This window comes from Varanus komodoensis, unplaced genomic scaffold (genome assembly GCF_004798865.1).
Source record: "Varanus komodoensis strain SLA01 unplaced genomic scaffold, ASM479886v1 scaffold55, whole genome shotgun sequence".
NCBI classification, from domain to species: domain Eukaryota; kingdom Metazoa; phylum Chordata; class Lepidosauria; order Squamata; family Varanidae; genus Varanus; species Varanus komodoensis.
The window spans coordinates 1,335,007-1,358,659 of record NW_025336157.1 but is presented as its reverse complement, the minus strand read 5'-3'; the positions used below and the strand labels follow the sequence as shown (position 1 = coordinate 1,358,659).

Sequence of the window (23,653 nt, the reverse complement as noted above, 5' to 3'; positions counted from 1 at the left end):
TATAAAAATCCGAATAATAAAATAGGAAAGTTAACTTGTGAAGTTGTCAGATTCTCGTGTGGATTTGATATTCGGTAACACAAAAGTCTTCTTGTGAAATCTATTCAGCTAAGTATTGGGGAATAGGTAAATAGACTCGTGTATCACCTAATACGCATGCAGTGCAATTTTAGAGAGTGCTTGCTTACCTTTTAGTGTTTGTAAAGCGCTATTACCTTGCCATTGAGTCAAAAAAGGCCCTTGAAGGCCTTTCAAAGGTCAGCCGTAAGACGGTATTTGCCATTGGGATCACAACCTAAGCACGACACAAAAGGAATAGAATCGGGAGGGAGGAGGAAAAATACAATCTCAGGCATCCGTCCTTGGTTGCAAAGCCCGAGCATGTGGCAGAGAAGGGCAAAGCAAGCTTGGTTTCTGTCCTGGTTGGAGGATGGGCCAGGCTGGTTTGCCCCTTGCCGGGATGGCGTTGTGAGGGGCACACAAGCTCGCTGTGGCCCTCGTTCCCCGTGGCTGATGGAGGCTCATGTTGCGGAAGCGACGGGCTCTGGGCATTCCTAGGCTTGATTACTCAAATTTGTGTTACGTGGGGCTGCCCTTGAAGACTGTCCAGAAATTGCGGTTGTAGTACGGCGCTCACGGGCTCGGCATCCAGTTCACGCCGCACCTCTTCTCTAGCAGTCACAGAAGCGAAGAACGGCGGGGGGGGGGGGCGATCTAAGACCCTGATATTAAGCCTTCAGTCCTGAAATTTGCATCCTAGTGAAATGGGAGCTTCCAGGTTTGGAGGCTTTTGCGAGCTTCAGCGCCCTGCTGCTCGTGACGGAGGCAATTTTATCCATTTAAGGTTCTTACGAACTCTTCGATTAGCAAGAGCTCTTGGAATGGTGTACGGAAAAGTTAGAACCACCTAAAAGCATAAAATACATACATTTATATCAACAGGACAATCAACATTCCATGGGAGGAGAACATAACCATCAACATTTATTTATTTATTGGTTGGTTGGTTGGTTGGTTGGTTGGTTGGTTGATTTATCTCCTGCCTTTTTCCTACAAAGGGCTCAAGGCAGCTTACATCCTCCTCCTCCTCCTCCATCTCATCCCCACAACAACAACCCTGTGAGGCAGGCTGGGCTGAGAACCTGTGACTGGCCCAGAGTCACCCAGTGGGCTCCATGGCTGAGCGGGGACTCGAACCCAGATCGTCCGAGTCCCAGTCCCACATTCTTAACCACTGCACCACGCTGCCTCTCACAGCACACGGTGACCTGCGCTTTCACCTCTGGGCTGCTTTCCCCTTCCTTGCTCCCCTTCCTTGGGCCTTGCATGCATCCAGACAGGACCCGAGCAGAGGCGAGCCGGCAGGTGCCGTGTCGGACCAGGGCTTGAGTCCCCCCTTAGCTGTGCAGTTCGCTGGGCGTGCTTGGGCCTGGCCCACCTCCCAGGGTTGTCGTGAGACTAAAATGGGGAGCAAGAGGATTGCTGCAGGCCGGCGTGGGTTCCTTGTAGGAGAAAAGGTGGGCCTGGCATTTTATGATCGGGTGGCGCAGGGGCAGGAGGTGACCCGACCGACACAGACGGCTCTGTCCACAAACATTTCTACAGCCACACTGTTGGGGTACTCATGCCTCCTTGTCTGACCTGATAAAGCCCAGCTGTGATTGAAACCAGCACCCATGCTAGCTGGGGATGGTATGCCTTGTAGTCCAGCATATCTGGAGGGTGCTGAGCTAGGGAAGGCCGCCCTGGGGCAAGTTAAGGGGAGGAAATGGGGTGAAGCAGTTCCATTTTACAGCTTCCCGTCCCTTTACAGAGCTGAAGGCTGCATCTGTGGTTCTTCCCCTCCCCGTTCTGCCCTCACAACAACCCTGTGAGGTAGGATAGGCCAGCAGAGAGCTCCTGGCCCCAGTGAAATTCAGCCCAGTTGGGATTCCGGCACAGACACTGCTGTGGTCCAGCGGATCCACTGGGGTGGGGAACCTGTGGTCCTCGCGGCAGCTGTTGGACTTCAATTCCAACCATTGCTGGCTGGGGAAGATGGGAGGTGTTGTCCCCTGCCCCTTCCACCACGCCAGACCAGCTTCGGCTCTTTCCAGTCCTGGGGTTTTTTCCCTGGCGGTTTTTGGCTCATGCCCTTGTGGAAAGAACACCCCCCCCCCCCCCGTTGGTTTGCTTCTGCCACGTTCCCTTCCCTCTCCAGGGAGGGAGGGACTGCTGGTCCCCCAGCGTGCAAGCGACTGGCCCGCTGCTGCTGCGGATTCAGGAGTGCATCCTGCCCCATGGTGGGGATTCCCCCCCCCAGACGCTGATCTCAGCGTCTGGATGTGCCTTGCCCTGTTGATTTCGGCATTCCTGCCAACCCAGAGGGGCCGGGGACATCACCCGGGCCTCGGGCAAATCGAGGGTCAGGTGGAAACGGGGGATCCCAGTAAAACCGGAACAGCCGTTCCTGCTGGCAGGGTGCCCACCGGAGCCCACGCCGCGCCGGACCCCCATCGGGTCGTCCGGCTTCATCGTGCATTGTGCCAGACGCACATTTTTTAGACAAGCTGAAAATTCCGGTCTTGCCTCAAAGCGTGGATCTGGGAAATCCCCAGGTTCCCAGCACAGGGAGGGAATCCGAGACCCGGTCTGGAGCAGACACGGTGGCTTTTGTCCCCGCCGGGACGGGGGAGCAGGGGAGGACAGGCCTGCTGGGGCGGGTTGTGCGCAGGAATGACTCGGGCCATTCTGTGCTCGCCCTTCCTGGAAATTTGGCAGGCTGCGCTCCCGGTGTTTGCCCAGCTAAACTCCAAGTGTGCGTATCCTCAAATCCTTACTTGCCTCCACTGTGTTGAAAAAGATGCAGGGAAAGGAAAATCCTTGCCTCCTCCTAAAATCTTCCTGCGAAGGAAAAACGAAGGCAGCCAAGGGTTCGGAATATGCACGTGCTTCTCCCCAGCATTGCCCCATGTGCAGACCCAGACAACAGAGTGACAACGGCTCCGGCCCCCCAAGAAGCAAGGACCCCCTCCCTGAACCCCCAAAGCAGTTTCTCCCCAGCTCACATACCTGGGATCACACTGGGACGACATGGTGGAGAAAAAGAAAAGATAGATTGTGGCCATGTTGTTTGGCTGGTGCAATAAGGGGAAGCTTGGTTTTTAAAAGGTAAAAGTCGTGTGCCCGAACCAGGATTGCTTTCTTCGTGCCCCCAGAGGGTTGAGTTATTGTTTCAGGCTGGGACTTGGGGGTCCTGGTTTGAAACTCACTGAGTGGCTTTTGACCAGCCGGACTCACAGCCCAGCCTACCAAACGGGGTTGTTGTGAGGCTAAAGGGGAGGGTAAGTTAAGCCATTTTGGTAATCCTTTGGTGACCCCCTCTGGCTGTGGCACATGGGTTGTTGGGCTTGAGCACTGATGGTACATGGGGCGCTGCCTTGACCAGGACTTCCAGTTGCCTGGAGCGGATTGGAGGTCTTGCACATGTGTGTTTAAGTAACAAAACGTTTGCTTAGGAGGTCCGGGTTCAGATACCTTCCTGACTCTGGGCGTAACCTACCTCACAGGATTGTTGTGAGGATAAAATGGTGAGGGGAATGCTAATATACTGCGAGATATAAATATACAAGTAAATACCACCTGGACTGGTGAAGAATTCTGAAGAACTCGAAAAAGCTTGCCCAGTCTTTAAGAGAAGACGCTACATACTTCCTTTGTCCAAGGCTCTTGAGGACTAGAAACACAGATCGACTGCAGCTTTAGCTATCATTTCAAAACTGCACCGTTGCAGAGGGTTTCTTGTTTCTGTCTGAGGGAGCGCTGTGCCTCACTGAACTTTATGTTTTTCCTTCCTCCTCCTCCTCCCTTCCTCAAGAACCTGCCCCTTCCAGCACGCCGTTCGTGGAGATAATTGAGCAGCCGAAGCAACGGGGCATGCGCTTCCGCTACCAGTGTGAGGGGCGTCTGGCGGGCTCCATTCCGGGGGAGCGAAGCACAGACACCACCAAGACCCACCCCACCATCAAGGTTAGCCCCACCTGCCCGCTGTCCCCGCTCCCCAGGGAAGCTTTCCAGAATTAAGGCAGGGCTGGAATCCTTGGGAACCTGTTGCGCAGTGGGACTGACCCAGACCCCCCCGCCAGCCTCCGAGCCAACCCAGACCGGCTCTTCTCCCCGCTGTTCCCAGGTCCACAACTACATGGGTCCCGGCAAGATCCGCATTTCGCTGGTGACCAAGGAGTCCCCGCATCGGCCTCACCCGCATGACCTGGTGGGCAAAGACTGCAAGGAGGGCTTCTACGAGGCCGAGCTGTCTCCGGAGCGCTCCATCCACAGGTGAGCGGATGTGGGGAGAGGGGCCTCCAGCTTCCCGGAGCAGTGGGTCGGAAAGCCTCGACCCTGGACGGGCAAATCCATCTCCCAGGGTTTCCCCGTGGGTCCAAAGAGGTTCCCAACCCCTGAACTAAACTTTAGGAATAGTTTCCTGATGGTCTCAAACTTCTCCTTTGTTGGATGTTTTTAAACAGGGGCCAGTTGGCCTATGTGTTGTATTAGAGATACTTGTAGGAGAAGAGGTGAACTGGGACCTCTGAACCAGGAGCCAAATTCTGCTCTCCGGGGCCGCCTCAAATAGGCAGGTGCCTTTCCCCAAGCCATGGGTCGTTCCATCATTTTCCAAGTTTTGCACAGCAGTTTGTTCAGTAGCCACGACGGGCAAGGTTCGAGTAAACGGGTCGTGGGACGTACTTGTCCAAACACCTTGTCCTCATCATCAGGCCGCAATAACTGAAACTCATCCAAAAATATCTGACCAGACGGAGTCATTGGCACCTCCCCTAAGGGATCTGAATCTCTAATGGAGTCCAGCTCGTGACGGATCTGAGCGATTTTCTCCTCAAAATGCTTGGCGAAGTCGTCACAGCGGGCCTTCAAGGGTGGTACGAGATCTTTCTTTGGGCCCGGGTGCACCAGCCCCTGCACCACCCAAAAGAGCTCCGCTGGACGGCATTGTGAGGAGGCAATGGAAGCGGAGAAGAATTTCTTCTTCACCACCCTCACCGCCACAGCATAGGCCCGATAATGGGCTTTTAAGTGTGTTCGGTCAGATTCATCCCATGATTTTCTCCACCTACGCTCTAGACGTCTCCCAACCCATTTCATCGCCCGTAGTTCAGGTGTGTACCAGGGGGATGAACGGGCTCTGCCCGGTGGGAGAGGACACTTGGGAGCGATCGTGCCAATAGCCCTGGTCATTTCCCCATTCCATAGTTCAACCAGGGCATCTACAGGAGCACCAGCCTTATCAACCGGGAAATCCCCCAGGGCCTTCAGGGATCCATCCGGATCCATCCGGATCCAGGGGTGGACCAGCACAATCAGGTCCGCACTCTTACAGAGGGAAAGCCGCTCTCGAGCTCAAACCTGAAGTGAACTGACCATGACGGGAGTCAGACATAAATTACTCACCCTCAGATCACCCTCTTCCTGCCCCGTCGAGAAAACCAGGTCCAGCGTGTGTCCACGTTTATGGGTCGGGCCGAAACTATAAATTATAGTTTTTTTGAAACTATAAAATACTTCTCCGAATGCTTAAAAGCAGAAAGAGCTTTCGGCTAAAACACGGGTGCTTTTGCTCACTTTGGGCCCTGCGCAGCAACTCAACACGGTTCCTGCGAACTCCCAAATGGCATTGAGCTCTTGGGCCGCAAGAGGTTCCTCATCTCTGGTCTGGAGGGGGTGAAGCCCAGATTCGCAGCTCCCCATTTCCTTCACTCCTGCGCAGCCTCCCAGCTCCCCATGTCCACCCCGCCACCCTGTCCCTGCTCAGCCGTGCCAATCACGTGTCCCTTCCCAGCTTCCAGAACCTGGGCATCCAGTGCGTGCGGAAACGGGACCTGGACAAAGCCGTGGCCAAGCGGATTGAGACCTGCAACAACCCCTTCAAGGGTGAGGCAGCCCGGCAGTTGAGCTCCCCTCCGGCAGCCACGTCAGGGCGCTGTGACGGTCCCTTTACGAGGTCACACGATTTGTGCAGTCGGACGTGATCTTGACTGGATCTTCAGGTTTATTTAGAGGGGGCAGTTGGGGGGGGGGGAGCCCAGTGAGCACATCTGGAATTTTATGAGGCTGTTGGGGGTGTGCTCACGGAAACAGCTGCCAGGGACTGGGACTTGCTCACAGGCAGGTGAGGCCGAAAGAAAAAGGTAACTGGCCCCAGAACCCAAGTATGGGATGGAGGTGACACCTGTTGCAAGAGAGAACAATCCACACTTTGAGACCCCAAAGGAGGATGGTTCTGGAGCGTGGCCCGTTGATTTTCCCTGTCAAAAATGAAAGAAGTTAAGAAACACAATAGAAATCAGCAGCGGCAGAGAACTGGCCAGCCAAAGAAGGCTCTGTAGGTACATGAATTTATTTCCCCATCTTAGTCCAAGCAGGCTTCTCTTGTGTTCCAGCTGAGTGGCAGCGGCCAAGTTTCTAGTCCACATTGTTGTCGGATTGGTTTGAAATAGGCAATCGGGGGTGATGGTCGCTGCATTATACAGCATCAGTGGAAACGCAAGAACCTGGGGCTTTCTAGCCAGTGTTGTCCACACCGTCTAGCCACTGTACTCCCAAGACTGTTTTCAGCCCTGCCGAGCACTGGACCTGGGCTTGTCTTTGCACGGGGCAGGCGCTCTGGTCTAATTGTGCTGGGTTTTCTCTCTCTCTCCTCCTCCCATCTGCTTAGTGCCTGTGGAGGAGCTGAAAGGCGACTACGACCTCAATGCCGTCCGCCTGTGTTTCCAGGTGTGGATTCGCAGTGCGGGCAGCGGGTGCTTGGCCGCGCTGCCCCTGGTGATCTCACAGCCGATCTACGACAATCGTGAGTGCGGGGTGTTCCTGGGGGGCAGGAGGCACTCCCCACCCCGATGCCAACAGATGATGTCAGCTTTCCCTAGCCCAGGTCTCTCTGATCCACTGGACCACAACCTCCATCTTCCCTGGCCTGTGCTTGCTGGGAGTTTGCAGTCCCATCCGCAGGGTGGCCCTTTGGTGTAGGCACGGATCACTTATCTCTTGGTTGCTTTCACCTCTGCTTCATGTAAGGGACTAAGAGCGACCCACACTAATCTGGTTCAGCATTGGCTGCTCTGGACTCTGCTGGGAGGAACTCAGATGGTTCCAGACACGAAACCAGTTGCATCGAATTCCCACAAAAAAGCAAAAGGGCAGGAGCCATCTCTCAGCTGGGGAAAAGGCAGGGAGCAAATCAAATAATAAAAAAATGCGTGGCTTTGTGTGAGGCGGAAGCGGGCCCTGGATTGTGCCATATCACCCTTCGGCGGCATTGTCAACATCTTGTCCTTGGAGTTGGCTTGGCCTCTGGTTAAATCTCCACTGTTTACCTCCTTATAGTAAGCCTCTTTGAGGGGATCAGTCCTGCAAAGAGGCTAGAAGCTTCTTTTCAATTAAAATAAATATGCCAAAATTCAGCTAACATACACGTCTCCACTCAAGGACAAGTCCACTTGAATTCCCAGATGAGCAGATGAATGAAGGCGTCTTCCATCTGGATGCAGCCCAAGAACTTGCTTTTCCATTTTCCTTCTCAATCCTAACACTGGGAGTGAATTAGAAAAGGACCTCCAAGGTTTCCTGTCCCAGTCCCCTGATCAAGAGAGGAACGGGTAGAAATTGAAGGGAAACGGATTTTGGCTGAACATTCGGAGAAACGTCTTAGTGGCAAAAGCAGTAAAAAGCTGGCAGGACAGAAATGCCTCTGGATGAGGTGGACTTGCCTTTGATGGAGATGCTCAAGCAGGGTCCAGTGGCCCTTTGGCGGGGATGCTGTGGCCGCATCCTGTATCGCTGGGTTGACTGGGCTGAGTGACCTCGAAGATACCTCTAAAATTCTCGGCTTCCTCTTTGTCTATAAATGAAAAGTCAGCTTTCTCTTATCCTTCCCTTTCTTCTTGGATCGCCTCATTAGCAATAGCAGCTCACATCCGAACTCTTTCTCTTGTGTACTTCCTAGCAATTTTGCTAAGATTGCATATGTACCTTTGGTCAGGCAGCAGATTGAGGAAGTCCGACAATGGAGAAATTCGATTGTTCCCTCCAATTTCAGTTTCGTTCCTTTTTTCCACCTGCAGGAGTTAAAGCGATACTTCAATGTTTTCTCAAAAAATAAACACTGCTTTGTGAAGAACAGCAAGACATTAAAACAGCCATGATAGATAAACACAGTGTATCCAAAGAGGAAAAACAGAAAGCATAATTCAGTGTATGTCCCTGAAAAGCAAACCAAAGTGAATTAGTATTGGAAAACATTGACCTAATCAGCAAAACACCATCAGAAAGCCAAATTCTTTGGGTGTTCAAGAAGCCCAGCAGTGTTAGGACTTTTCTCTGGAGTGGCGGGAGCAAGAAGCCGTTCGGTCCCTTCTTTTTTCTAACCTCACTCTGTCTGTCTGTCCTCGCCTCTCTAACTCACTTTATACAGGCCTTCACAAGTAGCCAAGAAACAGCTAGTCGTCTTTTCTCTGGGAAGCATTTTGTAATGGTTCCCGTAGCAGGGTCTCAAATTCCCACGTGTGTCCACAGTTCCCAAAAGACTGGGAGCCCCTTTTTGTGTTGGGACCCTTTGAACCCTTTTCCATTTAAATATTGAGCTTTTTTTTTTTAAAGCCTACCTAGTTTTTTTCCCATGTGAACCTAGCCTACTTGAGAGCATCATAAACCTCGGCCAATCATACACAATCATCATTGAGTCTTATTTAAATGTTTTGCTTCCTTCAGGCATGAAAAGCCTTCAAGAATGGCTTACAAAGATCAATAATGAGGCTTTGCAATCTAGGAGAAATGGCACAAAAGGAGCAGGGATTGGAAGGGAAGAGGGGAAAAGCACGCCAGGCATAGATCTAAATTTCTGTGCCCTTTTCACAGCTAAAAGGCACAACCAGGCTCCCTGCTGTTTGCCCCATTCCTTTAGCTAGAGAACACTCTGGACTCCCCTTGCCGTGATGGTCTTCCTCGCTTGTGCTTCTGCAGCCCCAAGTCTCACACGCTGCTTTTTCCGTCTCCAGGTGCTCCCAACACTGCCGAGCTGAAGATCTGCCGTGTCAACCGCAATTCGGGGAGCTGCCTCGGAGGCGATGAGATTTTCCTTCTCTGCGACAAAGTACAGAAAGGTAGAATTTCTCTGGCAAATGTCTTTTCAATTACACCGCCAGCCTCTCTTCACCTAAACTGTGTCTGCCCGGGGCTTGAAAGAGGGAGGGAAGTCTAGTCTTGCAAAAGGACAGCAAGGACAATAACAATCCAGAGAGTAAAATATTTTCCGTGCATGTACAATTGTATGTTTCTTTGCTACCCTGGTTGGACAAAGCATTATAAATTAATCTGGAAAAGTATATATTTTTCTAAGGAAATATTTCTGTATTTCTATGGAATATAATCTACCAACTTTATTTCCTTCTTGGTGTCTTTCCAGATGTGTTGGGTGTCAACACATCTGGGAGACAAAGCAGGAAATAGGCTGGTGTGTGTGTTTCTTAGGAATACTTACATAATCTCTAAACATATTGAAACATATTAACATATTGAAATCTATGCAGTTCACGTTGAAATACCAATTCAGTTTAAGCATATTTAAATACATTCAAATTATTTCAGCTGCACGATTAAAACCAATTTGAGCTACAGTAAGTGAGCAAGGATCAGTAGAGCCAGCACGGGAGATGATGAGTTGCGAGTACGTACGTGCCAGGAAAAGGCTGAGCGAGCAAGGCTTTCTGAGTGGAGCGTGCAAACTTGCTACATGTTCTGCCTCCTGGACCACACAATGGGAGGCTTTCCCAGGCAGCGGCTTCTTGTCATTGTCATTGTCATTCAGGAACATCTGGAACGGGTTAAGATGTTTCACTGACTGTTGGTGGCAACTTCTGTGTGTTGCTTCTTGACTAATGGCCATGGGAGATGACACAGTGCGAAACAAAAGCAGATGCGACCTGGCAGGCCCGTCTGTCCGCATTTGCTTCACCAACATCTTGGTTTTCTCAGACCTCCGGGACAATTGTCCCAGTCCGAGATCGTCCCGGTGCACCTTCCTGCCTCCGCCGCAGTCCTTTGCGAGGGCCAGTGCTGCAGAGGTGGTGGATGCCTCCGCAGGCCCCACGACCACTGCCAGTTAAGCACCCAGCCACGGTGCGCAAAACCCCGGGGCGTTTCCCCCTTCTCCCCTCCTTTTTCTCACGCCTGCGACCCCTTCCCCGTCTGTGCTCCCCCTCCAGAGGACATCGAAGTCCGCTTCTTCAAGGACGCGTGGGAGGCAAAGGGCTCTTTCTCGCAGGCCGACGTGCACCGCCAGGTGGCCATCGTCTTCAAGACCCCGCCGTACATGGACCAAGCCCTCCGGGAGCCGGTGACGGTGCAGATGCAGCTGCGTCGCCCGTCGGACAAGGAGGTCAGCGGCCCCATGGAGTTCCGCTATCTCCCCGATGAAGGTATTGCTTTCCACCAAGCTGGGGCTGTGTTCGCCTCCGTCTTCCTCGAGCAGAGGCTCTTCCTCGGTCGTTGAACAGCTGCCTGCGGGCTTCCATTTCTGGCTGACTGGTGCAAAGGCCTCCGACAGCACAACAAGCACCCTTGGAAATACTTATTTCTGCTGGTTCGGAGGGCCAGTCCGAGTGCTGGAGTGGGACTCGAGGTCTGGGTTCTAACCTCCACTCAGCCATGATGCTCACAGGGAAACTTTGAGCCAGTCACTGACTGCTGGCCTGGCCTACCCGGCAGGGTTGCTGTGAGGATAAAATAGAGAAGAGCCATGCTGGGGTTCCTCACAAGGGGAAACAAGGCAGGCTAGGAATCGAATAAGTGTGGACTTTTTAAACAATTGCTCTGTGTTCCTTCCCACACCCTAGTAGTATGCTTAGAGTCTGAATCCGCATTCCCCAACCTTGTGCAAGCCAGATTTATTAGACTACACCTCCTAGCCAGCCTAACTCCTTGGGGTGCTGGGAGTTGTCATTCATCACATTTGCAAGGCAGCTTCAACCATTTGAATTTGGGGTAAAGTTTTGGGGATGGGTAAGGAATGAGCACACCTCTTCCATCTCCACCCCACCCCAGGTATTCCCAGCATTTCAGAAATTAATCTCAGAGTAAATAGAAGAAAAGTGTAACTGAGGGGGAAGAGAAGGGGATTCTGTGCCCCCTTGCAAACCAGACTGCCTCCTCCTTGCTTTCCCCACTGCTTCAAACAGGCGACTTTCACCGTATCGAGGAGAAACGCAAACGGACACTGGGCACCTTCAAGAATTTTGTACAGAAAACGCCCTTTGCAGGTAGGGAGGAACGGAGCCGGCGAAAACAGGGAGCTGTGGTGGGCCCTGGGGACTCGAGGTTTGTGGGAGGTGATGGTGACCCCTGAATACTGTGAGCACCTGGGATGGGGGTGCTGGACTCCAGGCCCCGTGAGCCAAATCCTGCTTTCCGGGCATTCCTCAGACGGCCCTTTTCCCAAACCACCAATGTCATGGTAGTTTCCCACTTTCTGTGTATGTCCCTGCCGACATTTCTAAAAAGTTTCAGCACCTTGCCTGACACCTCTTGGCAGAAAGAGAGTTAAGCCGCACGATGCTGGTGTGTTTTGTATTCTCTCCCCTGCTCCTCTAGTCTTTTTTCTTCCTTTTTTCGACTGATGTGGGTTCTGTCCTGGAACTGCACTCGTGAGAGCATTTCCTCTGCAACGTCCTGCCCCTGGAATGCTCCAGGGTCAATCCCTGGCCACTACATTACCCAGGAGATCCAGGTGCAGGTGATGGAGAAAGGGGTCCCTTTTCTGCCCAACCTGTTCGACCATCATGGGCCAGCTGAACTGAGGTCCAGCCTCAGGTGCTCTGAAGTTCCATGCATTCTGCCTGTTTTCTTTTCCCCCAAACAGTCGGAGCTCCGGAATCACGTGCCCAGCGCCGCATCGCTGTTCCCAAACCAGGGCAGGGGCGGCCCAGTACCACCGGTAAGGACTTCCTAGGCTTCCTCCTCCTCAGGAGCATTTCTGCCTTTGCTTGTGAAGGTTGTCTGGCTCTGCCTAGCAGAGTTCGTAAAACAGACCTTGATGGTCTCTTCTCATTGGCTATGCCTGGTGTATGCATGTTGCCAGGGCAACCAGTGGCCCACCCTTCTGTTGTAAAGCAGTCGCTGTAAAGACCTCACTGTGGACTAGCAGCTTTGTTTGCACCAATGTGTTAGGCGACATTGCACCTATATATTTCTTTTATATCTCTTTGGGGCTTCATGTTCTCTGGTTTTGTTTCATCTCCCAGCTTCCGTGCCTGGTGTTGCACCCTGGCAGTGCAAACTTGGACGCTGTTTTTCCCACATGCATGTACCAAAACCTTTCCCCGGCCCCAAACTAGATTTTCTTCACAGAAGCCGCGCCTTCCGGGCTGTCCTCTCTTGCAGTGAGTTTCCCTCTGCAGCAATTCACGTGTTACGACCGTTGCCATCACAGCAGTCCGGCAAATAGAGTGACGGAAGCATCTCTTTGGGATTGCACCAAGGCTTGTGTGTCGACCCAGTCCTGGCCCAGTATCTGTCTGGATTTCCAGGCTGTACCACTTCCCGCTTCGTTTGCAGAATTGCAGCCTCTCTCAAAACGCGTTTGAGTACATCTCAAACGATTCTCGTTTGGCTGCTTGTGGCGATAAACGCTACTTAAAGCAAACCGGTGTGTTTCTTAAAGCTGGCTGGAGGCTTTCAGGGGTATTTGTCTTGCTGCTTGAACCAACAGGCTTCCTGAACATGCTCGCTTGAAATCGGTAGAACAAGGCAGGGCACGCAAGGAAAAAAGGATGGGTGGGAAGAGGAAAACAGCAGGCAGTGGGGCCAAGAGAATAGCTGCACCTCCCCTCACCCCAGCTCAGTGGATGCAAGACAGTCCCAAGGTGGAACCTCAGCAGGTAGGGCCAGGAGGACATCTGCCTGAAACCCAGCTCAACCAGGGCTGAAGTTGTGCGTGCCGGGAGTCCCACTTCTCACAGATGCAAAGCTGATGCTAAGGTCGTTGCATCTTCCTGCATTGCCCTTAAAGAACCCCGGGATTGGCAACAAGCAGCCGTTCTGCTCTCCCCTCTCCCCGTCTGCAGGCATTTCCGGACTCATGGGCACGCCAGGACAGCCCCCAGCCGCCAAGCCCCAGCCCCCGCCGCAGCCGACTCCTGGCTTCTTCAGCGGAGCGAGCCACGCCGCACTGCCTCCCGCGGCCACCATGCAGCCGGGCTTCAGCACGGTGAACATGGAAGAGCTGTCGGGGCTCGGGGTGGCCCAGCCGGTGCAGCCCGACACGGACGCCGCCATCGCCGACGCCTTCCTGCACCTCCACTTCGAGGGGGCAGACGCCGGCGCCATGGAGCTCGGAGGCATCCTGGACGACGCGCCCTACACCAGCCTGGAGGCCATCAACACGGCCGACTTCCGGCAGCTCCTCTCGGAAGGGCCCAGCGCGGCAGCGGCGGCCTCCGCCTCCGCCTCCACCCTGGCCTCAGACAACCAGGCCACTCTGCTGACCTACCCGGAGTCCATCACCCGCCTGGTCAGCCAGCGGAGGGCTGAAGGGGAGCCGCCCCGAGGCGAGGAAGGCGGGGGCGGCAGCTCCGCCAACCCCTTCATGAACGGCCTGCTGCCCCCCGTGCCTGGCGAGGACAGTTTCACCTCCATGGTCGATCTGGACTTCAGCTCGCTCCTCAACCAGCTGAACTCTTAAGGAGCGTTGGAAGGAGGCCGCCGGCCGCCCTGCTTGCGCTCACGCCCCTCCGTGCCTCTCCTCACCTGGACTTGCACGCCGTCTCCGTTCGCCGGGGTTTCTCCGCCACTGGTTCCTTTCGAGACAGGTGGGCCAGCCTCCAAGGAGGACTTCGACAGGCGAGGGACCGATCTCCTGGAACGGCAGCAGTGAGCTTCCCCGGCGTCTCTCCCCGGGGGCGTGAGGTCTCTTCGTAGGAGAGGTGGGGGCCGGCAACTGGGTTTACACCAGAAGGGGGCAGTGGGCAGGCACCCCACCCCGGGGACAGCCTCTGCCATTTCTAGTTGGTTGAAAAGGTTCTCTCTCAACTACGGAGTGCTCAGAAGATAAAACGTGCCTTCGCGAGCTACTTGGGACCCTTTCGTTGTTCCATGACCCCTCCGGGGTGCATCAAGGGTTGGTTCCTCACCCCGCTGGCAGAGCATTTCCATCCTTGCTCGAGAGCTACTTTTGCCCTGCTGAAATTATAGTGATTGTTCTCCTTCCCCTGGAAGAGGCAAAGTCTCTGACCGTGTGCAGAGAATGCTTCCCCACCCCCAAGAAACAGCTCTAGATATCTCCGGCCTGCAAGTGGGCCTTATTTAGGTTTCGGATTTAATAGGTGGGTAGATACCCTGCTGAGGTCTCCAAAAAGTTTGGTGTCCAGAGTGAATTTTGCAGTCGGAGGCCTTATTTTTCAGCTATCTATGTATATTAAAACTGACACCTGAAAAAGGCCCCATAGTCAGGGATGAAATGGGCACTCAAGTGCTGGAAGAAACCCACTTAGATCTTCTCAAGGCGTTCAGACTTTCGCCTCTATTGAACTGGATCCTTTTATGTCCTCCAGTTTCATTTTACCCTGATTTCGTTCCACAGCACACGCACGCCGATGATCTCAAAAGGCTGTGTTAGGAGAACCCCACCCTTCTTCTGTCTTCCTGAACGCACCAGCCTGCCCCAGTTTCCACCAAACAGTATCTAACATTTGCCAGTATTTCTTGGTTTTTGTTCTGCACATGCGCCCTGACTCTCTGCCGCTGTCGCGGTTTGCAGCTGCAAAACTAACGAAGCGTCCTTAGAATGGCATCACCCAAATCTGCCGCAGGTCTATCGTTTCGGTCAAAAAAGCAAGTTGGGGAAGTTGTGTTTCACTACCAATCAACTCCCCTTTTTTGTAGCTGGAGTGGCCTTAAAGCATTGCTCCAACTTCTTTCTGGGACAAAACATGCCGGATCACGCCTGTACGGCTCCTCTACGACGGGGTTGTCCTGTTCCAGAGGCCGAATAAGGTCATCAGGTTTGTGGAAAAGAGGTAGGTGGGCTGAGTCGGTGGAGAACCGCTCGTCTCCAGGGAGGGCACAGAGGACTTTTCTTCCTGTGGTTCTTCAAAGGAGAGAAACCTAGTGGCCAGGGGAGCCAGGTAGTGAACTGGCAGGTAAAAGTGGGCCAGCTGGTCCAATTTTTGCTGTTTGACACCGAAACTTCCAGGTGAGGGCTCTGCTTCTCTTAGGACAAGGGAGAAGATGACATGCGTTTACAGTCTAAGCCGCTTTCTCCTTCAAGGCCAACGTCGTAGAAATTAAGATAAGCTTCCCCTTTGGGGTCGCTAAATGGGTTGGGGGCTTTCCTTTCACCCACCCTTCCCCAAGTGAGTCCCCTGCACAGATACTTGGCCCTTCAACCCCCCCTTAGCCCCAGCCAGGGGTTCCAATGTTCAGGAATTCTGGGAGTTGTTGCCTGCCAACGTCTGAAGCGTAGCTGATCTGTGCAGGGCACCCCCTTGAGCAAGACTGCTGTGGGCCCAATCCAGCGCTGGAGCTGGGTTGGATGTGAGTCCTTAGCGCAAGGGGATCCCAGTGTCAGCATACGCCAAGCCTGATTTGATCTGTTTGGAGGAGGAAGAGGGAATAAAGTGATGGGGGGACAGTGGTTTTTCCTTCCTAGGTGGCAAAAATCGGGTGGAATCCAAACCCTAAACTTCCAGGTCTCCCCTAAAAAACTTCTGAAAAAGGGCTGAGGGCCCCATTGCTCCAGCTTTCCGGTGGTGGGCTCTGGTGGAAACGGTATCTTCCAGTCCGTCAGTCTGGCAGGGTGCTGAGACGGGGAGGGGAATCTTGTCTGTCTGTCCTTTCAGCACTTCTGTGCCTTTTTATATTTGCTGCGGGGTTTTTTTTAAGGGTTTCCGTGAATAAGTAAGATACTTAACCACTTAAGTGCTGCCTCTCCCCTGCTTTTTTTTCCTGTAGCAGGTTCTTAATAAACTGCAACTTTTGCTTTACGGTGTTACTTTAGCATTGGGTTTTGGAGGACTCCCAAAGGGGAGAGTTTTCTCAAGCAAGTGGGCAGAGCCTCGGCCGATCCTGGTGTCCCAGTCTGGAGGGACCCCACCCACTTCCTCTGATCCATTTCTTGGCTTTTGTACCCATTTTTTCCCCCTTTTAAAAGGTTCAAATGCCTCTCCCAGGACTTAGGGCCTGGAACTAAGAACTCTGAGTGACACTACGGCTTGTATTAGAACCCCACTAACCCAAAGACTGCCTCTCATGCCCGGAATTGAATTCAGCCTTTGGGCTCGAAGCTGTTTTCCACTCGTGTCAGCCTTTGGGGAAGTATGTTGAAGTCTGTCCTGTAGACCATTTCCGTACAATTTATTCTGCCATTCCATGAGGTTGCACGGCTCAGCTTTTGAAAAGACGAGCTGTGCAAAGCCTCCAGCCCCCTAAATGTCAATAATTTTCCTGCTGAGGTGGCCATGCCCACTGGAAGCAGGACGACAGGCTCCCACCCCCTGCAGATCTCACTGGTTTGGTTCCTGTGCTCCCACGGAATTGTGGCAACATACCAGACGAGCGACCCACCTTTCCCCCTCAAATATTAAATAGTAATTCTTAATATGCACATTTGGGGTGGTGAGAAGCAGCTTCGCAAGGGCCACACGCTGAATGAATAATACGGGTGAGAATCCAAGGTATCCTGATACACAACTTACCAGCTGTCCGATGTTTTCAGGCTTTGTACGAAGCTTCCTAAAATCCATTTTCAAGAAAACTTTTCCAAGTACAGGATAAATTGGTGTGAACATTCTCCTCCACGTACTCTGAAAACTCGTGGGGTCCAGAAACAGCAAGGGCAACCTTTGCGTTTGAACTCCAGTGCTGGGAACCCTGATGGAAATTCCTTGAGCTGACAGTTGTGAGTCCAAGAAGCTGTTTCCAACAGGGATGGTGTGGGACCCCAGCCTAGATATGAAATCTCTAGTAGATGCTTGCCTATACACACATTTCCTGTGTGTGGGAAGACAATCCCAGGAACACCCAAAGAGTTCCTCCACATCATGGAAACATAAGGAAGAGCAGAATTATAGGCTAGAATTCTCGGCCTCCTGCCCCAGCCTCGGTCCTTCCCACTTGCTTAAGAATGAGTGTGGTGGCACCTGGGGAAGCCGTTTCAGAAATTCAAAGTGCGCTCTGCAGGCATAACTGACGTGTATGACTCTCTCCTTTTCCAATTCTCCCAGCCCAGCATTAAACACTCAGCTGAAGAAGAAAATTACTTTTATTTTCAAGCTATTTACAAGTGAATGCATCGGAGTCATATTTTCCCACCACCTTAAAAGAGAAAAATTCAGAGATTGTCCCTCTGAGCAAAGGTGTGGGAGAACATAAACCAGCGAGGCTGCAGTGGTGATCGGGACCCAATCCACGGGAGCTGTCAGATGACCACACACTGTCAGGGATCCACTGCAATAGCCACCCACCCCAAAGGACAAAAGGAGATATGCAAAATGCTCCCAGGTTTAACTGGCTGCGGTTGCTGCAAGAGCATCCAGGCTTCCGCATTTCACGGAACGCTTCCAATTAAGCAGTGACTCTGCCAGACGAACAGGTCTGTGCTGCTCAAAACCTCGTACGCTCTTCGTCTATCAAAGGCAGCTTGTTTAGGGCATAATCCCCAAGTTACAGTGGGACACACACACACACAGGCCACAGAGGAAGAAGTGCAGAGAAGAGGTTTTCAAGAATTTCACAAGGGGGCACATGCCGGTTCGCAGTTCAGAGAGAGATGCCACAGTTCGTCCGTGTGGCGGCATGAAGGAGGACCCTTTGCCCCACCAGCCGACAGACGCTGTGCCCTGGCTCCCACCCCCACAGCAGAATACGAAAGCCCCGACCCCAGAAGCGCCTTTCCTGGCGGCCAGCAGTTGGCAGCAGTCACTGAGAAAGTCACGTGGTTTCTAGGGGGAGAAGGGAGGCGAGTGAGCATTGCATGCTGGGACTTGGTAGCTCCGAGCACTAGCACCGTTCTGCCGAGAGCGCCACGCACGCGCGTTAAGTGACTTCCGTGTTGCTCACTTTGTTGATGATGCGGGAGCGGCGGGGGATGCATTCCAGGTCGAACTTGCTCTCGTAGATGGTGGGGCAGAGGTGCCAGCGGTTGTCGCGGTAGATGCCGAGGTAGGTGTAAACGTCGGGCTTGTAGGACAGGAGGCACTTGATGCCCGTGGCCCGGATGACGGCGTCGGCCAGCAGGACCTGCTCCTCGTCGGTGAAGTCGTCCGTGTAGACGCAGATGACCTGCTTGCGCTCCGAGTCGGGGCAGCAGGGGCTGACCTTGGCCACGCCGATGCGGCCGTCGAGCACGGCGCGGGCGATGCCGCACCAGGCGTGGTCCACCTTGAAGCCGCTGTCCAGGTGCATCAGCCACTTGCCCGTCAGCACCCGCCGGTTCAGGGCCAGCTCCTTGATGGTGTCGAAGGTGATGTGGCGCCCGCTGAGCTGCAGCCATTCCCAGTCTTCCTGCAGGCCCACCACGTCTCCGCCCTCGGGGCAGAAGCTGGGCCCGTAGACCGCGATCCACCCCACCGGCTCCGTGTGGCCCTCCGGATCGCCAAACCGGAACACGCGGGAAGGCTGGTAAGTCTGCAGCCACTGCTCGAACTCGGCCCGCGGCGTCTTCCGCGCGTCGAAGACCACCCAGGGGTCCATGTCTGCGGCCATGGACTCGGCCGCCAGGTGCTCGGAGGCGAAGGCCGCGTCCTTCCCTGCCTCCTCCTCATGCTGGTCAGACATGGCTCTGCAAGGCACCCCAGAAAGGGATCTGTCAGTGCAGCCAGGCCGAGAGAGCCGGCTCCCCTCGGGCCTAGCACCCCATCCCAGCATTTCACACCGGCCTTCCCTGAACTAGCATCAGTCAAAGCATCTGGAGGGTGGCTCCCAGCATTCCTGAGCATCAGCTCCTAGACAGCACAGCTGAAGTCTGGAACATCTGGAGGGCCCCAAAAGCTTGGGGAAAGGTGATTCTACCCACCCCCTCCTTTTCTCCTCGTTCACAGCCAGCAAGGCAAGTTTGGCACGGTTGCGTCTTAGAAAGGGGAGCATGCAGAGGCCAAGGGCTGCCCCTAAGCCGAGCACCTAACAAATCCAGTGCTGAAATTAATTTGCAACTGCCGGCCAGTTCGGACTGCCAAGGCCAGAATTCCAGAATGCAAACCTGCTCTGTTCAGTTACTCAGAAAGGGCAGACAGCATCAGGCAGAGAACGGGGTCGCAGGAGCAAAGAATGTCATCGCAAGACATTCTGCAGCCAGGAACAAAGAACCAGAGTGCTCTTTTCCCGTTCAACATACACATACCAGCAGTGGAATCTGTCGTTGATGCTGGGGATGGGATACCATTCACTTGCTGCAGCTGAGGGGAGCAGGGTAGCTTAAGGACGACGCGCCTCCCTCCGGCGCTGTGCTGTCGCCTCCCAACAGCTGCAGCCTGAAGTTGCGAACGGTGCACTTGGTGCCCATACCTCACTCAACCGCTCATGCTCACTGAGCGATGCGCTAAAGAAGTGGCACGTGCTCTCGGTTTAATCTGCCTCAAGGACTCCCATGAGGAGAAAGGGCCGAAACAGAGCACACTGTGCTGCAAGAAAGTGCCAGACGCAGATCGAGCAGCTCCAGAGCATTCTGCGTACCTGCACTGCCGCCCACACAGGCCGTTCCATTGCAGCGCTTTAAGAAAAGCGCAGACCTCAGATTCAGAAAGAAACTGCCCCGATAAGCATCTAAACAAATCAGCTTTGGGGGGTTTGATCTTGAAGCAGAGTGCTTGAAGCAGTGGTGACCTGTGTCAGCAGGAAATATACGATTAAAGGGAACTGCATTTGCATATTGATACCACATGGATACCTTTGAAAGGGGAGTAGGCACGTTGACGGAGGAGGAGGCTAGCCACGGACAGCAGCCCAGAGGGCCTTCTCTGGATCAGAGGCCTATGCCTATGAAGACCAGTTGTTGGTCGGATCCAGCAAGGCTCTTATGTTTACATTTTGGATATGAGGCAGTGCTCATAACATGTACTAATAGCAGTGACGGCACCAACTTTCCGAAAGCTCCCTTGTGGCAGGCAAGTGCCAACTGGCATAAGTCTTAGCTATATACTGAGGAATGAGAAATAACAGGCCACTAAGAGAAAGGGTGTGATTCTTAAGAACATGCCCTTCCAGAGCCAAGGAAGTGGCCGTTTTTACCTGAGAGTTGATGCACTGAAAGAAAAAAAATCAGAAGGATGAGTTACACAGCCCTGCCATAGGCCAACCGATCTCAGTCTCTCAACCCCGCCAACCCTGCCCATCTGCAGCACAGGAATAATAAGAGTACTTAATTATATTGGCCTACCTTCCAAGGCTCTTGTAAGAGAAGGCGTGTGAAGTGTTTTCAACACTACTGCTGAGGTGCACCCAAAAAGATGGGTCTATACTTCCTTGGCTTCAGCAAAGCCTTTGACTCTGTGGATCATGCAAACCTATGGATGGTCTTGAGTGGATGCCTCAGGAGCTGGTCATCTTGATGCATAACCTGTATTGTGGACAAGAAGCTACTGTTAAGGCAGAATGTAGAGAAACTGACACACAGAACATACAAGGAAAGCTGGAATAGGAAAGAGTGAAAATGGTCAGAAGAGACATCAGTCTAAAATGTACAGACAATGGTACTGTATTACTGACAGAGCAGCAACGGATTGAAATGACAACTTATGAAACCGAAAAAAGAAAGTATAAACATAGTATAGCAGCTGATCATGAAGAAAACAAAAGTGTCTACAGAAGCATTACACAATGCTGATGTCAACAATGCATAAATTGAAATCGGGCCAAGGGATGCAAAACCTTTCCCAATCATCCATTCACAGAAAGACTGCAGCCAAGAATTATGAGGCTTGGAAGGGGCAGCAATGCAGGAACTAGAAAACAGCACAAGTGTAAGGAAGTTTCACCGGATATGAGACCAAGATCTTCTATGCTATTGTCTCCCCATCTCTCTGCATGGGCGTGAAAGCAGGACAGGAAGCAAATGGAGGAAACATGGTGCTGCAGGAAAGCTTTGCAAATACTCTGCAGCAGCTGAAAGAAAGACAAGCGGGTCCAAGTTCCAGCCCTGGAAGCAAACAGGATGAAATGCAGCCTGTCGTCCTTCAGGTGCATCACAAGAAGGCCCGGCTCCCTGCAAAAGGCGATCCCAGCAAGGAAAGTCGAGAAGAGGGAGACCAGCTGGCAGACGGATGGACCCCACCGAGGAAGCTCCAGCCTTGAGTTTGCAAGAGCTCAGCACAGGGCTGCCAAAGCAAGGCATGGGGGACGACCGACAGCGCTGTAAGAACACGAGTCGGGATGGCAACGATTTGCATGCACTAAAATAAATTTGCATATGCAAATACAAGTACATGCACGATCCTCCTCCTCCTCCTGGCCCTACCCTTAAAGAGGAGCCGAACGCCGTGGCTGGAGTCCTCTCCGCGCCCCTTTGGGGTCCCGGCCCGGTCGCAACTCCGCCTCCCGTTACCTTACCAACGGCCCGGGGCGAGCGGGGAGGCGCGAGCACGCCCCGGAAGTGACGCAGACCGGAACTCCACGAGGACCCGGAAGAAAAGAGCTAATTCGCCCACTAATTTTAAAACTGCCGGTTTCCTCCGTTTTCCCCAACGTTGGACAATTATCCATTCCTTCCAAAAATATAAATACACGCACAAACGCCCTCTCTCTCTCTCGCCCGCACGCGCTCTCAACTTCCGGTCACAAGCGGAAGTCGGCCATTTTGAGGGTGTTTTCCTTTGAGCACGTGCAGCGGCGACCCTCTAGCACTTGACAGCTCTATGGAGAAACATTAGGCGGACACACCCATCTGCGCATGGTAAGACTAAAGGAATCAGTTCCGTTTCAGGCAGGAAGTGACGTTAGGAGATGCTTATGATAGAGTCTGATGGGCCGCTCTAGGCGGGTAAATACTTCGTTTTAGGCCGCAAGTGCTGTTCAGGGTTGCCCTGAAATTTTACCCCTTTGGTGCCAAAGCATACCTTGGGGGGGGGGGGGGGGAGGCGGGGGAAGAAAGCCAACGAAACGGGCCTGCCTTGCAGGGCTGTCATGCGCCTCCTGCCTCCGTCTCAACCTGCCGGAAGGGCGTTACCCAACTGGACCGGTTCGGGTCCTGGTGTGTGCAGTGCCTGGCCAAACGATTCGCATCCGGGTGAAGGCTTTAAGAGCTTAATTAATCAAGAATAACCAGCTGCCCGCAAATCCTTCAGTATGGCGTGCCCCGAGCAGTCCCTGTTTTGCCCTTTTTATGCTTTGATGATTCAGTGGTTGCATGTAACACGTAGGTTACAGAGATAAAAATAGTGAAGTAGAAAGATGATGTAGTAGAAGGAGGGGGGAAAGATGGGGTGCCCTGTTTGAGCGGCTGGTATCTGTCAAGTCTCAACTGGCCCTTTGGAATGGTGCCTGGTCAATTCCCGCGACATTTCCAGGAGACACGCTTGATGTTTTCTAAGAAGCAGGGCTTTTCTCTGGCCTATCTATTGCCAATGATTGCATAATTTTACCTGCAAAAGTTATACTCATTGACTACTCCTCCCATTGAACAAATCCCAATGTGGTGTAAGGATAGCAAGACTGGACTATATTGCATAGTTGATGCGTGCCTCTCCCTCTGTTGCAGGCACAACATGATAGGAAAGCAACTCAGAACGTCAGGGCTGGTTTATTGGAAGCCATCTGCATGGGTAATGCAATCTTACTCGTGTCTACTCAGAGGCAAGACCCACTGAGAGTTTAATGGGACTTCCACCCACGGTATACCAGTATGTTTTGCATCCTCAGTAGATCTGAGCTGGTGGTGACAGAAAGCACCGTGCACACGGCTCAGAAGCACCGTCTACTCTTTTTCTTCCTCGATACCCAAATCCGGGCAGCCCCGAAGGGTGGTGAGCTTTGCCCGGCACGCCGGACCATCCGGCAAAGGCTGGTTGCAAGCGTTGTTCAGGAGCCATCCTGCAGTGCAAGCTTCCCCGTCCTCCGGAGCCGCTCACCCGATCGCGTGACGTCCAGGCCGGCCGGACTACCGCTCCCAGCAGCCCCAGGACGGGCCGGCGGGTACCGGGAGTTGCAGTCCGGGCCGTCCCCAGGGCGGCTGCCTCGGGAAGGCGCCCGCCGGGCGAGGGGCGGGCGGGGGACGCGGCGGTGGCGGCGGAGGGCTTTTTGTGAATGGGGCCGGGCCGGCGCGCGCGCCCATTCACGCCTGGCGCTCCGGGCGCGCGCGCTGCTCCGCGGCGGCGCTAGGACCGCGCGGGAGCGGCTCGGCCGGGTCGGGGGCGGCGGCGGCGGCTTCTTCCGAGGTTGCAGCCGCTGCCTCGGATCCTGATCCTTATCCGGCGCTCGGCGCGTTGCACGGAGGGCGCTGCGGGCGAGGCAGGCGGGCGGGCGACCATGCCGAGCAAGAAGAAGAAGTACAACGCGCGCTTCCCGCCGGTGAGCGCCCCGCTCCGCGCCCCTTGCACCGCGGCCGCCCCGCGGCAGCCCCTCCGGCGCCCCGGGCCTCTGCCTCCCGCGCCGCGCCGCGCCGCGCAGCGCCCCGCCAGGG

The 23,653-nt window shown here is 53.7% G+C and overlaps 3 protein-coding genes across 5 annotated transcripts in view; 2 read left to right on the top strand and 1 right to left on the bottom strand.

Annotated features, from left to right (window-relative positions):
- The window catches only part of RELA (RELA proto-oncogene, NF-kB subunit), a 28,930-nt gene extending 12,902 nt beyond the window's left edge, over nucleotides 1-16,028 (top strand). For both annotated transcript variants that reach the window (XM_044448520.1, XM_044448519.1), the window contains exons 3-11: nucleotides 3,857-4,008; nucleotides 4,169-4,317; nucleotides 5,837-5,928; nucleotides 6,713-6,847; nucleotides 9,051-9,155; nucleotides 10,257-10,469; nucleotides 11,229-11,309; nucleotides 11,909-11,983; nucleotides 13,113-16,028. In XM_044448520.1, coding sequence (XP_044304455.1) covers nucleotides 3,857-4,008; nucleotides 4,169-4,317; nucleotides 5,837-5,928; nucleotides 6,713-6,847; nucleotides 9,051-9,155; nucleotides 10,257-10,469; nucleotides 11,229-11,309; nucleotides 11,909-11,983; nucleotides 13,113-13,729 — 1,619 coding nt within the window. In that variant the 3' untranslated portion in view covers nucleotides 13,730-16,028. The remainder of the gene's footprint in view (nucleotides 1-3,856; nucleotides 4,009-4,168; nucleotides 4,318-5,836; nucleotides 5,929-6,712; nucleotides 6,848-9,050; nucleotides 9,156-10,256; nucleotides 10,470-11,228; nucleotides 11,310-11,908; nucleotides 11,984-13,112) is intronic.
- A 1,259-nt stretch (nucleotides 16,029-17,287) lies between these two features.
- On the bottom strand, nucleotides 17,288-21,622 carry CUNH11orf68 (chromosome unknown C11orf68 homolog). 2 transcript variants are annotated; one of them, XM_044448523.1, is made up of 4 exons: nucleotides 21,494-21,622; nucleotides 20,417-20,596; nucleotides 20,269-20,283; nucleotides 17,288-18,823 (listed from the first exon to the last, which is right to left on the bottom strand). In XM_044448523.1, exon 4 carries the CDS (start codon nucleotides 18,817-18,819, stop codon nucleotides 18,079-18,081), a length of 741 nt encoding a protein of 246 aa, XP_044304458.1. In that variant the 5' UTR covers nucleotides 18,820-18,823; nucleotides 20,269-20,283; nucleotides 20,417-20,596; nucleotides 21,494-21,622; the 3' UTR covers nucleotides 17,288-18,078. The 2 variants fall into 2 exon arrangements, with proteins under 2 accessions (XP_044304458.1, XP_044304456.1); XM_044448521.1 differs by lacking the exon at nucleotides 20,269-20,283 and having other exon boundaries at nucleotides 21,494-21,620.
- A 1,781-nt stretch (nucleotides 21,623-23,403) lies between these two features.
- Nucleotides 23,404-23,653, top strand: part of DRAP1 (DR1 associated protein 1) — a 7,154-nt gene continuing 6,904 nt past the window's right edge. The window contains exon 1 of the mRNA XM_044448659.1: nucleotides 23,404-23,541. Within this exon, the coding sequence (XP_044304594.1) occupies nucleotides 23,500-23,541 (42 nt within the window). The 5' untranslated portion in view covers nucleotides 23,404-23,499. The remainder of the gene's footprint in view (nucleotides 23,542-23,653) is intronic.